Source organism: Limulus polyphemus, unplaced genomic scaffold (genome assembly GCF_000517525.1).
Source record: "Limulus polyphemus unplaced genomic scaffold, Limulus_polyphemus-2.1.2 Scaffold8417, whole genome shotgun sequence".
NCBI classification, from domain to species: Eukaryota; Metazoa; Arthropoda; class Merostomata; order Xiphosura; family Limulidae; genus Limulus; species Limulus polyphemus.
Window position 1 is genome coordinate 1 of NW_013674027.1, and position 12,314 is coordinate 12,314.

Consider the following 12,314-nt stretch of genomic DNA (forward strand, 5'->3'; position numbering starts at 1 on the left):
TCATGACACTTTGCATATTTAGAATAGTTTGCTTAGCTGTGATGTAGACAGTAATTACGAAATTATTAAAAGAAATTTTGTGTCAAAGAGTAAAATACTAATAATATTTTGCTAAATACTTTTTATACCCTATTTAAAGTACCGTTTTTAAGTTTTTCATAGACAATATAAAGGCACAGTGCAAAGAATGAACAGAGTGGCTATAGAAATTACTTTTGCTTTGAATGCTTGCAGGGCAGAAAATATACTTCAGCTTTGAACCAGTTTTTAGTGGAAACAAAAATAAAAAATTCAGGCAAATATTTATTGAGGTGTTAGTTCCAGGAAGTCTAAGTCCAAGACAGATAAGATCCACAGTCTGAGAAGGAGGTACAGTTATTTCTCTTTAAACATTACTTCTTTTTGAAGCACTTTGTGGATGGAATTGCATATGTTTATATCTTTAAATTTTATAAATACGACAAAAGATTATATATATATATATATATTTTTTCGATCTAGTATATACGGAAGTGGGGCATTATAAAAACTTTTGTGGTCTTCGTAGGCTGTACAGAGTGCATTCCGGCGATGACAAGAAACTGTTAATCTAGTTTCCATGGCATTACTATATAGGAAGTTATTATCACTGTTTTAGAGAGGAAAAACTACCACCATATATTTTAAAGAATCTGGTTGGTTCTGTAAAGTATACCTTTCTTCCCAATAATAGGGTTGCGATCCTAAGGCTAATGTTGGTTACTATCGAGTTTCACTTTCTTACTTGATGTAGTTTATTGGTGCGTATGGACAAAAATCATGATATCTAATAAAAATACCTTAGATGTGGAAAAAAAAAAGTGCGTCAAAAAAGAAAAAAAAAAGGATTGAGAGTACGACTTAAAGGAATGAAACCAAAATTTGCAGCCAACTGGTAGCTACACTTGTAGCATTGATTTGAATTTTACAGCAAATATTCGTTCATTAGTTATTATAGCTAGGTCGCGTATTTTGTTTTCCTCACCATCATGTCCCAAGTAGAAGAAAATATGCGGCCTGGCTAACTAATGAATGGATATTTGCTGTAAAATTCTTATTAATACTATAAGTGTAGCTATAGCCGCCAATTTTGGATATTTGCTATAAAATTCTTATTAATACTATAAGTGTAGCTATAGCCGCCAATTTTGATTTAATCTTTTTAAGTCGCACGCTCAATCATTTTTTGGACGCGACTTTTTTCCACACCTATGGTGTTTTTGATTCAATTTTATTTGCTCTGAGCGAAGCGTCCCCTCGCAGGAATATAGCACGTGTTTTCAACCAAGTAGTGTAACATTGTCAGTCAAATTTAATCAGTTCAACTATAGATGGAGGAAGATTCTGTCGTTAAAAAAGCACATTTGAGTAAGAATGAAAGAGTTCCACGACTTTATAAGCAAGCTGCACGTATTCTTAAGCAAATTGATGAAAAAAAGGGAAGTGCTAGAGGTCTTGTTTTCACCATGAAACATTGTGTAAGTTTAATAATTTGTTATGTATTATAGTGTTACCGTTACTACTATTAGTATTATTAGACATACTATTAGTATTTATTAGTACTAGTAATACTATTTTTAAAAATAAAAGTATTACAGCTTACAACTAAATCGATGTTGCGACATAGTGTAACTTTTTAATACTTGCTGACATTTGAAATTGAAATTTAATTTCAATTTAAGTGAAACTGAAAATGAGGTACTCAGGTAGGCCTAGGCTCGTGCCTTTGTTTTGACTAGGGGAATCTGGGAACATATCACCCACTCCAAGGGCCAGCTCTGTTTTTCATAGCTAAACACATTCTTGAGGTTGGACATTTGGAATCTTTGCCCTCCCACAATGCAATGTCTGCATAGCAACCGAGGGAAAGGGGCAAACAAATATTGAAATAGTGCGATGAAGGGGAAATTTCGTTCATTCTCTACACTTGCTCTGTGTCTAGACTTATATTCATAACGACTGTTTGTGTTTGTGATGAACTTTTGTTGTTCCAAACTTGTTAATGTGATGAAGAGTTGTTGTGTATTGAATTGTACCAATAACAAGTCAAAAGGATTTGAATTTTCCTTCTATTTGATACCCAGTCAAGCTACTGTCAAATGGACCTTAACAGGGCCAGGCAGGGAACTCTAAATTCAAGTACCAAGATTTGAATGAAAGGAGAGAAGAATGTTGTGGCTATAAGCTATCAACTGTAGAACACAGGTAGATAGAGGAAAGCTGTGGGAGCCAAAGTGTGACTATAACTGTGTGTGTGTTCAGCTCATTTTATTATTGTCAGCCGAGGCATTAGCAAGATATCGAGTAAAGTTACAATTAATGGCTGGAGACGGTTTAAATGGGTAATGAAGAAAAACTTTAATATAAGTTTAACATGACAGCAAATGTACAACGTTTCGACAAGGTTTTGTCATCATCAGGTACATCATCGAATTTGAAAGTTACAATTAATTGGGCTTGATTCTTTTCCCTACCAGCACTCTGCCAACTCATGGATCAACTACCCAACAGAATGGCCCAGTATGCAGTACCTAGATGTATACAATTATCTTGTGTTAAAAGAAATTGGAAGACAACATTTACAAGATTCTCCACGTATTGGTAAGACATTGCAATTGATAATTTGACTATCAAACAATAACATATGAATGATGATTAAAGAATTTGCACAGCAGCTTGAGCAGTAACATGTATATGGTAGATGTATATAAATTGTTTACACCCAACTTACTCGCTTTGCTATTGTTTGCCTTTTTTTCAAGATGGTGTTCGAGTTACTAGGTAAAATCACATGACTGTGACATCATGCTGACCTTAAGAATAGCATGTTTAGCAAAAACCTTTAAGGAATTGAGTGAAAATGATGCCATTACAGGGAAGGCTGGGAAATTAACTCAACTAATCAATATAATCAATTACCTGTGTACATTGATTGTCATGTATAATTGATTAAATGAAATTATGAATTAAATTAATTAATTTAATGAAAATAACTGAAATATTGCCATCATGATTTCTCATTACTATTTTCAATTAATTCAAGGTTATTCAGATTAATCAGGGTCATGATTCACAAAAATAATCAACAATTTGAAATTAGTTTTTTGTTATTTTAACTGTCAAAGTCTCATGAAAATAATTATACATATATATATTTGTGTGTGTGTGTGTATTATGTGTAATTAATTACAAGCCTGATGATTAATAAATTACTTAATTACAAGTTTTCATAGAGTTGATTGGACTTTATAAAACCAGATATCAAGAGAATGGAGAAAATAATTTTACTTGAAGAATTCAACAAAACCTTTTGACTTAGGTCAATAGTTTGGGTTAATTCACAGGAGGGTAAACTATTTATTTTATGCCCCATCATTTCTTTTTTTATAAAGTTATTGATTTTCATCTTAAACTCCCAGAAGGTGATCTTAAATTCTCCCAAACCAAAACACCACACAGTATTCCAAGTGATGTTTAACTAGTGATTTGTTGGTATATAACACACAATATTTATTATAATCTATTTCACTGTTTTAGGCCTGATTATTAAAGCTAACATCTACAAAAAAAATTAGTAAAGATAAAATCTCTAGGCACTAGATCTGTAAAAAGCTCTTCACAAACCAAAATTCAGGAGAAGGAGCAGAATTATGAAATATCATTTTTCCCTTTTAGGTCACCAAGTATCAGACATTTAAAATAACCCCAGCTCAGCTGAGTTTAATACCTTGTACATTGTACTTCTACATTAAAACTTTATGTGGGTGATTGCAGTCATAAGTATTTGTCACTAGTAGCAGTATGTGTTGTGATTATAAAGTGTTATCATGATAAATAGCATTTTTATGTGTGTTTTTTTGTTCAAGGTTTTCTTAAATGTTGAAATGAGACTTTGAAGTCCAGTTAAAAAAAAATTAAGTAAAAGACAGAAATTGGTGAAGTCCTTATACACTCGCATGCCTTTATAATCCAGTAGAAAGTTTGAGATAACGTTTAAAATGAACAAGGAACCTGTTGGTCTATCTAGGGTGTCAACTAAACTAAACTCAAAAAGAAAACAAAAAAATCCTCAAAGCCATCCTTTATAATTTAAATATTTATCAAGCTTTCCTTAAATTTATTGCATCCACTACTTCTGAAGGCATTCCATTGGAAATGAACCACTTTGTTAGAAAACTAAAACTATCTTAGGCGAAGGTGACTCCTACTGTGCCAAATTTACATTTGTGATCCCTTGTCTTATCATTCTCACTGTCAAGTATGGGGGAAAAAATAGTGTATCAACACTATCAATTCTCTTAATACTTAAACACCTCAATCAGATCCTCAGTTGTTTTTTTTTCAAATAGTCACATACTTGCATAATATTAAATTTAGGTAAGAAATGTAGTTTAATGTAGAAAAGATTTATTGGTGAAAAAAAAATATTGTACTGCCATACATATTGAGCAAGCAGCGGACAGGGTTCTCCATTTGACCCGATTTACTTTCACAAAGTTCGTATCTAACTCTAACACTTCTGTGTTCATGAATTGAAAACATCCAATCTGCCATTTGTAGGTAATGAAACTCATTCCAAGACTGACTGAAAACAGTAATTTTAAGATCAGCTAGACTGATGGCAGAAATTGTCACATAATGGAGCTTCATGTGGCCTTGTACGTAGATAATAATAGTGTGGTATTTTAAATGTATGTATATATATATAAACACACACACACATTCCCAAAGAGAACTTGCTGCTACTGTGTTTGTATCTAACATTAACACTCCCGTGTTTGCAAATTTAAAACATGCAGCTCACATTAAAGAATTAATCTCCATGTTCTGTTATTTTCTTTATATTTTTGATGTGCCTATCTCCATTTTTTTTTTTCATGTCATCCTCCATTCCATAAAAGAATTCAACCAAAGAATGTTACAACCTATTGTCATTAACCTAAGAAAACTGGCTCTTAACCAGAAGATGAGCATGTTACCACTACATGTACAACTGTGTCATATACTTAGTTATAAGAATGTAAAGAAAATAATAGAATGTGAACTTTGATCGTTGAATATGAAGTGGAATAAAATATATCTAACATTAGGTAACTACAACCATCTGAAGAATAGAAATTTAGTTATCAGATTTTCTTCATAGAGTGATCTGAGAGATAAAAAAAGTGTATAGATGAGTTTATAAAAAATTATTTAATCTTTTTCCATGTGTAAAGCCATACAGAGCTCTGTTGTATGCAAGATCTGTCCTGGATCTAGCTGTGCTGATGAGAGCTCGCATTACTCAGACCTGTAGCTCTCAGATAGTCTTGATATGGGTTTTGTCAGCTGTGCTGATGAGAGCTCGCATTACTCAGACCTGTAGCTCTCAGATAGTCTTGATATGGGTTTTGTCAGCTGTGCTGATGAGAGATCTTATTACTCAGACCTGCAGCTCTCAGATAGTCTTGATATGGGTTTTGTCACCTGAGTTGAACTTGTTTGTTTTAATTTCACAATGCTTCTCACAAAGATGGAAAAACATAAGTGTTAAATATAGCTTGAAAACTGAATAGCCATAGATTCTCTCTTGAAACGAAAGAATACAGTTATACAAAGGCATGTATTTGTCCTTAGCTTACTGTATGAAGCTCCAACACATGAAAGGTTTTATAATCAATCTAGCAAGATGTATGAAAGCTTATTTTACATAACCCGTTATCAGCTGGTTATGGAATAGACTTTGCTACCTAATCTGGGATTCTATTTCACAAACAAAGGAATATTATGTTGGGTACAAATTATATAATGTTGCTTCAAACTTACTAATTTGTCTGCTACTTGCTTATTATGTATGGTACCATTTTTTTCCCTTTACTTAGACCACTTCTATAGGTTTATAGAAGTGGTTGAAATAGGGTGAAATTTTTAAATTTGAAGAACACCTAAATTATTTAAATATGCAATGCCATAAATGTTTATTTATGTTAAACTTTTATCATAAAATTTTCTTATTCTCCTGGTAGAACAAGAAAAAGCTGTATGCTGTAGTAAGTCAAACATTGAAGTATAAACACATTCTAAATAAGGTGTTTGAACATGCTCAACTGTTTGAAAAAGAAACCAGACTAGACCAGTTTCTGGCATTGGTCCTTGCCTATCAACATCTAATTGCTGGTCGTAAATTATCATCTCAGAGCAAACCTGTGCAGATGATTATCGAATATTGTCCACTGCTGCAGAAAGGCTTTAAAAAAATTTTGCGGAAGGCTAACGTCAAGAATGTGGAAGATTTAGTCAATAATGACTTGGAAAAAGAAGGTATTTTGATACAATAGAATTTATATAACTTTATTTTGTAAGTATTAAAATATTTAATATTTTCTTAAATCATTGTATGTATTTGTACTTAAGTAATTTCTTAATAACAAGGTAGTTCTTTGGAAGTGAAAACATGGCTTCCAAACAAGTGATCAAACCTGGGGCCTTCTTCTAGCAGGAAAAACATTGTACAGGCTGAATTACAATAGATTTCTTGGTACTGTGAACATCATAGGCCTTACATTTTAGTGCAAGTTTAAAAATAATAATCAAATTAAAACGTTTTTGAAATATTGTCAATACTAAAAAAAAAATTAACAGATCAATTACCTAAACCAACTGTTAATTATTGTTATTTGGGAATTTCACATTATCAGTTATGATGAAAATGTTATGCACGAGATTTTGAATTTTGAAATTCTCTAAAATAAAATATTAATTAGGGACAGACTTCCAAAACAAGAAGTTACTTCTCAGGTGTCAAGAGGAAAGCTTTTCTACATATAGAAACTTCACATTTCTATGTAAAATGCATTTATAATATGAAAACATTTCGATTCAATTTACAAAAAATGAGAAAAAAATGTTTTTCTTATATTTCAAAGAGAAGTGTTTATAAATGTAAAAAATAAAATCATTGTTTAATGCTTCAAATGTGTGTGTGTGTAATGAAAATAAACCCTATATAAACTGTTCCTTTATATTAAGATAATCTGCCTTTATTCAAAATAATATAAAACCATTTATTAAATTCACTGCATTTTCCTTTCATTATTTTTTGTAAACTTCATTTTAAATGCTGATCATGATTTGTAGTCTTAGTAAGATTTTTGTGCCCTCATGTATATACATTGCTTTTTTCCTGATTCTTTACAAGTAAGCAGTGCCAAACTCCCATGGTAACTAAACACACATTCTGATTTAGAACTTTATGAAACTTTTTTGGCTTTTTGTTCTCTAATGTTTCATTACCCTTTCATTTCTAGCCAAAATTTGACTCTGATTTTGCTGTGGGGTATTATGCCTAACTAATTACTGTAGATATTTTAAGCAAATGGAGAATACTGTTATGGACAGAAATATACAAGTTTGGTTTAATTGCATGCCTTAAAATGTAATTATATCTGTAAACTATTGAGTAAAGATGATTTAAAATGACACTGCTTTATGGTACATACCTTGCTTAATTAATGATTACCTTCCATGACAAACAATCCAACCAAAAATAAGTAATCCATGCACCGAAAAAGATATTACACTTTTTCCAATGATCATGAACACTCTTTTATAATCCACCAATAATAATTACTTAAGCCAATCATATCTATTAATACAATATACAGTAAGCTTTTTTTTCTATGTTTTGACACAAACTTTCAATTATAACCAATGCATGTAATTGGTTAACTTATTTCAATGTGCAAATTGGATCAAGCATGCTAAATGACTTATGCCTATGTTGTGCATTAAAAGTTCCTCTTATTTCCTGTGCATTTTCCATTTCCAAGCTTGGCCATGTGGTCAACATTTTTGTTCGGCTATTTCCCTGCCTGGTTTTTCTCTGTCATTCACCTAACTCATTCATCCCTTGCATCTTGCTCCCCTCATTTGTCATAAGATTTGTGGAGTGTTTCTCACACATTGGAGTCTTGGGCAAAAGCTGCCTGCCATCAAATTTCTCTCGTTTCTTTAGTCTCCTGTCTTACTTATTCACATGCATCCTCTTATAATCTTTGGGCCCTATACCCTTGCCCTCTCTCACTTTCCCTTTTTCAGGAACCTCATTCAGGCTCATCCTTCCCCATTTCATCTGCAAGTTATGGAGTGGCGTGGTAACCTCAGCTTTTTTGGTCCCTGATCCCAAAATTGGCTGCTCTGGCTTTTGACAACTCAACGTGTATTTTTCTCTTCTTTTCTGTATGTGTTCCCTACACTCTTTGTCAAGTCCTGTTATCTTAGGCAGCTCCATCATTGAGGTTCCTCTTATTCCAACCTTGTAGATTATTCTTTCATCTAGAAGTCCCTTAATCTTTGCACATACATTTGTCCGTTCCTTCTTCAACAAGCAGTTTCTTATATTACACTTCTTTTGTACTGCGCATTTCACTTTCTGTCTCTGTTTTCCTATGCAATTGGCATTTTCATCGTCGCTGGTCCATCAGGTACTCTATATCTTCGGGTTTCCCTTCTGTTACCAGTTGTGCTGTTTCAGCAACATTCAATAAAAACTTGGACAGAAAATTTCTCATTTCAGCAGACATTGGATTAAATTTATCGTAAAGAAAAATGTGGTAATGAGCATGATGACATACTCAGTGTTAGGAAGACTCGTTTTGAGTCAATAATCAAAATTAATATTTCCAATTAGTACTATTTTTGAGTATTTTAACAATTCAATTAATCAAAATATTCCCCTTATTATTTTCAATTAATTCAATGTTATTCAGCTTAATTGGTTAATGTTTTGACTTACCAAAATAATCAATTAATTGTAATTGGTGTTTTGAAAAATCATTATTTTTGACTGTTCTACATATCCATGTAACCAAATTATTAGCTACTTTTTCTTCCATTGGCACTAACTGCATGGAATGGTATGTGTCAGCTTATACACAACTCACAAATGTGGGCTAGTGACCACTGGTCACATAACTAACCACAATGATCCCTGTTATTCACATTTACTTTGTATGTCTAAGTAATAGCATAGTTGTAACTTAATATATTTCTTACTTGTTACAAGCTACGTGTATAACCAGTGTTGCTTAGAGTAAGATGTAATAATACAATTTTACAAATTATTTAGTTATTCTGTACTCACTCAAAAAAACTTTAGATTGTTGAATACTTTCTAGATTTAACTGTTTGTCAGAAACTACTAAACTTGGACAAATAACAGTCTAACAATGTTAACCTATTTACACAAGCATGACAGCTGTTTAAATTTGAATAGCTCTAGGTGGATTGTAAGCATGGAAAAGGGAAAACAAAAACTTGATGTCTTCATGTGCCACTTAAACCCTGTAATTTGTTTGATTAATTGATTTCTCAGCATACACATTCATGTGTTTCTACAGTTTTTTCCAGCCTGTACTGTAAAGTGTAAACATTGATAATATTAATGTGTTCCTTCTGGATCAATAACTTTTACTAATTGCTTAACTCTAAATAAGTTTTCTGTAATTGTTCATGTGCCTTTTTATCTTAGGTAGAGTTTCTCTACCTCGTTATGTGAGGATAAACACCATCAATACATCTATTAACAATGTGATTCAGCAACTTGAAAGTGATGGATTTGTTGAAGTTAAACTTGATCATCCTGTTTCTCTGGAAAGGTGATACCATAATTGTTATATTTTTATTATGATATTTTATCAACCTTTTACAATGTTTAACAAAGGATAAAGTTTGTTGTTGTTTTTTACTTACTTATAATGAAATGTAAAAAAAGTGAAAATATTGAGAAATGAAAAGTATAATAATTTCATGATTGTAGAAATAACTTACCTTGTAACACAACTGTTGATTCTTGGTTGAACAGAAATATATGTAAGTTAGTTTGGTAATGGTTAAAATACTGTGCTTGGTTATTAGAAGTCGTCTGTATTTATATAATATATTGATGCAAAATTAATTTAAATCCATACTTTTAATGTTATTTGGTATAGGAGATTATATTAGCCTATCTCAGCATACATAGCTAAGAATGTAGTTTTGAGCAAAATCAGCTGGGTAAGTTTGTAACAAAATCCAATAAGATTGTGTCACTTAGGCATTTGTAACAAATTACATGTTTCATTTTTTTGTCCCTAAATAAACAGAGCAAAATCAGCTGGGTAAGGTTAGTAAGTTTGTAACAAAATCCAATAAGATTATGTGTCACTTGGGCATTTGTAACAAATTACATGTTTCATTTTTTTGTCCCTAAATAAACAGAGCAAAATCAGCTGGGTAAGGTTTGTAAGTTTGTAACAAAATCCAATAAAATTGTGTCACTTGGGCATTTGTAACAAATTACGTTTCATTTTTTTGTCCCTAAATAAACAGATACAAATCAACAATATTGAACCTGGAGAAGCAACAGTTTTTGCAAGACCAGGATTTTCCTGATGTGTTGATTTTACCTCATGGGACAGATCTGCAAAATAGTTCTCTCTATGATAATGCAAACATCTTTTTACAAGACAAGGTAAAAATTTAAATCTCGTAAAGTTACTGGATTGCTTTTCTAAGCTCTTAACTTTGTTTTAAGGGAACTTAAAAGCATACTAAAATAATTGATCTTGGCTTTGTGTAAGTATGAATGAGAAAATTTGGTGACTTGTAGCAACCCTAGTAAGGGCAAGGAATAAGAAAAACTAATTTTTTTGTTGTTGCTTTTTTATGTAACTTGTGTAGCAGTTAAGGAACGTAGATAGCAAGTATTGTTAATTTTTCTCTACAAGCATAAATTCAATGCAAGTCCTTTTTAAAGTTCTTCAGATAAGATCAGAACCCAGCCTGATAGAAGTGGAAACATTTCCAAAATAGGCTGCAAGGCTGTATTAAAGTATATTTTTATCTGTTAAATACTACAATTAAGATGTGTAATTAATCTATATACTATTAATTACTATTAGCTGATTTTATCAGTAAAACAAAGGCTTGTACTGACAAAGAATAGATGTCTTGTTGTAAACTAGTTCTGTTTGAACTTGAAAGTTGTTCATAGGTTATTGGTGCCACTATACTTATACACAGTGGTAATATTTTTGATATAAAATAGCAGAACTTATGAATATGGGGCTCTGTTTTGTGGCTTTTGGGCTATCTGCTGTGTCTATCAAGGGGAATCAAACCCCTGATTTTAGCATTGTAAATCCGTTAGGGAATATTATGACTCTCGAAATGTTTTGGTCTTAGACAAAAGAAAAAATGACTTCTTCTTTGAACAACCCTTGCACTAGAGGGTTCTTATTGCAGCACCAATGCCCAAGAACTGGACAGGAGTTTTAAAGATGGATTAGAATATATCAGATCTTTTCTATATCCTTGCACAAAACATTGAAATTCTCTTGATTGAAGGAAAATGTATACCACCAATGGAAAGAGTGCCAGAACTTTGCACCTGCACCAAGAAGCTTTTGTAGTCAATCCACACACTCATGAGAAAGTGATCACAGATTTTTCTTCTTGTATAGTAGTATGTAAAGGAAGGTCACAAATCTGTTGTCATCAGAATTGTGAACACAGATGTACTGGTTTTAGCAATGTCATAGTTGCTGAAGAATTCCATGTAGCTTTCAAAGTTGGAAAAGCATTCGGGCTCAAAACTTATAAATTAACAGTATCATTAGCCCATCAAAGGTGTAAAGCACTACCACAATTTGACATCAAAACAGGATGTGATACAACATTTTTCTTGCTTGTTAGGATCTGAAAACATGCTCACTTTCAGCATACTTGCTGAAGTTGTGCAACACGTAGAAATGTTCATAGAGTTATACAGTGAGACCTCTTAAAGGGTAACTGTGAAGGGGCAATATGTGAATTTGTTATCTAAAGGTTAAAAAATAACTGCAAATATTCAGTCAAATAGTGCAGCAGTCCTTAAGCACTTTACAAGATACGAGTACAAGACTAGTTTGGACAAAGGAGAATATCTGGATTCTATTCTGGCTAAAACTACCCGAGACTGGAAACTGGTGTCATGAACTAGTTCACAGAAATTGGAAGTCATGACATTCACCACCATGTAAGTATGTGTTGGTCAGTTTTGAAATGTACAGAATTGTGTTTCTGTAAAGCAATCATTTCAACACCAAAGAATCAGCTGATATAAATTACAAGTACTGACATATCTGAGGAGGATATTTTTCTTGAATAGATTCCAATTGCCACTTCTTATTTAACTCTTTCAGCATGGGTTTGGTCCATGGGTCTGACCTCATAACCATTTCATGCTTGTTATAGTTTTCATGCTATAACTTTCAAATTAGTAAGCGTATGGTAACGAA

The 12,314-nt window shown here is 32.3% G+C and overlaps 1 protein-coding gene across 1 annotated transcript in view; it reads left to right on the plus strand.

Annotated features, from left to right (window-relative positions):
- Positions 1 to 1,139: 1,139 nt before the first annotated feature.
- LOC106475333 (probable 28S rRNA (cytosine-C(5))-methyltransferase) overlaps positions 1,140 to 12,314 on the plus strand; it is a 25,223-nt gene continuing 14,048 nt past the window's right edge. The window contains exons 1-4 of the mRNA XM_013936022.2: positions 1,140 to 1,496; positions 6,024 to 6,318; positions 9,527 to 9,653; positions 10,366 to 10,507. Of these exons, the coding sequence (XP_013791476.1) occupies positions 1,350 to 1,496; positions 6,024 to 6,318; positions 9,527 to 9,653; positions 10,366 to 10,507 (711 nt within the window). The 5' untranslated portion in view covers positions 1,140 to 1,349. The remainder of the gene's footprint in view (positions 1,497 to 6,023; positions 6,319 to 9,526; positions 9,654 to 10,365; positions 10,508 to 12,314) is intronic.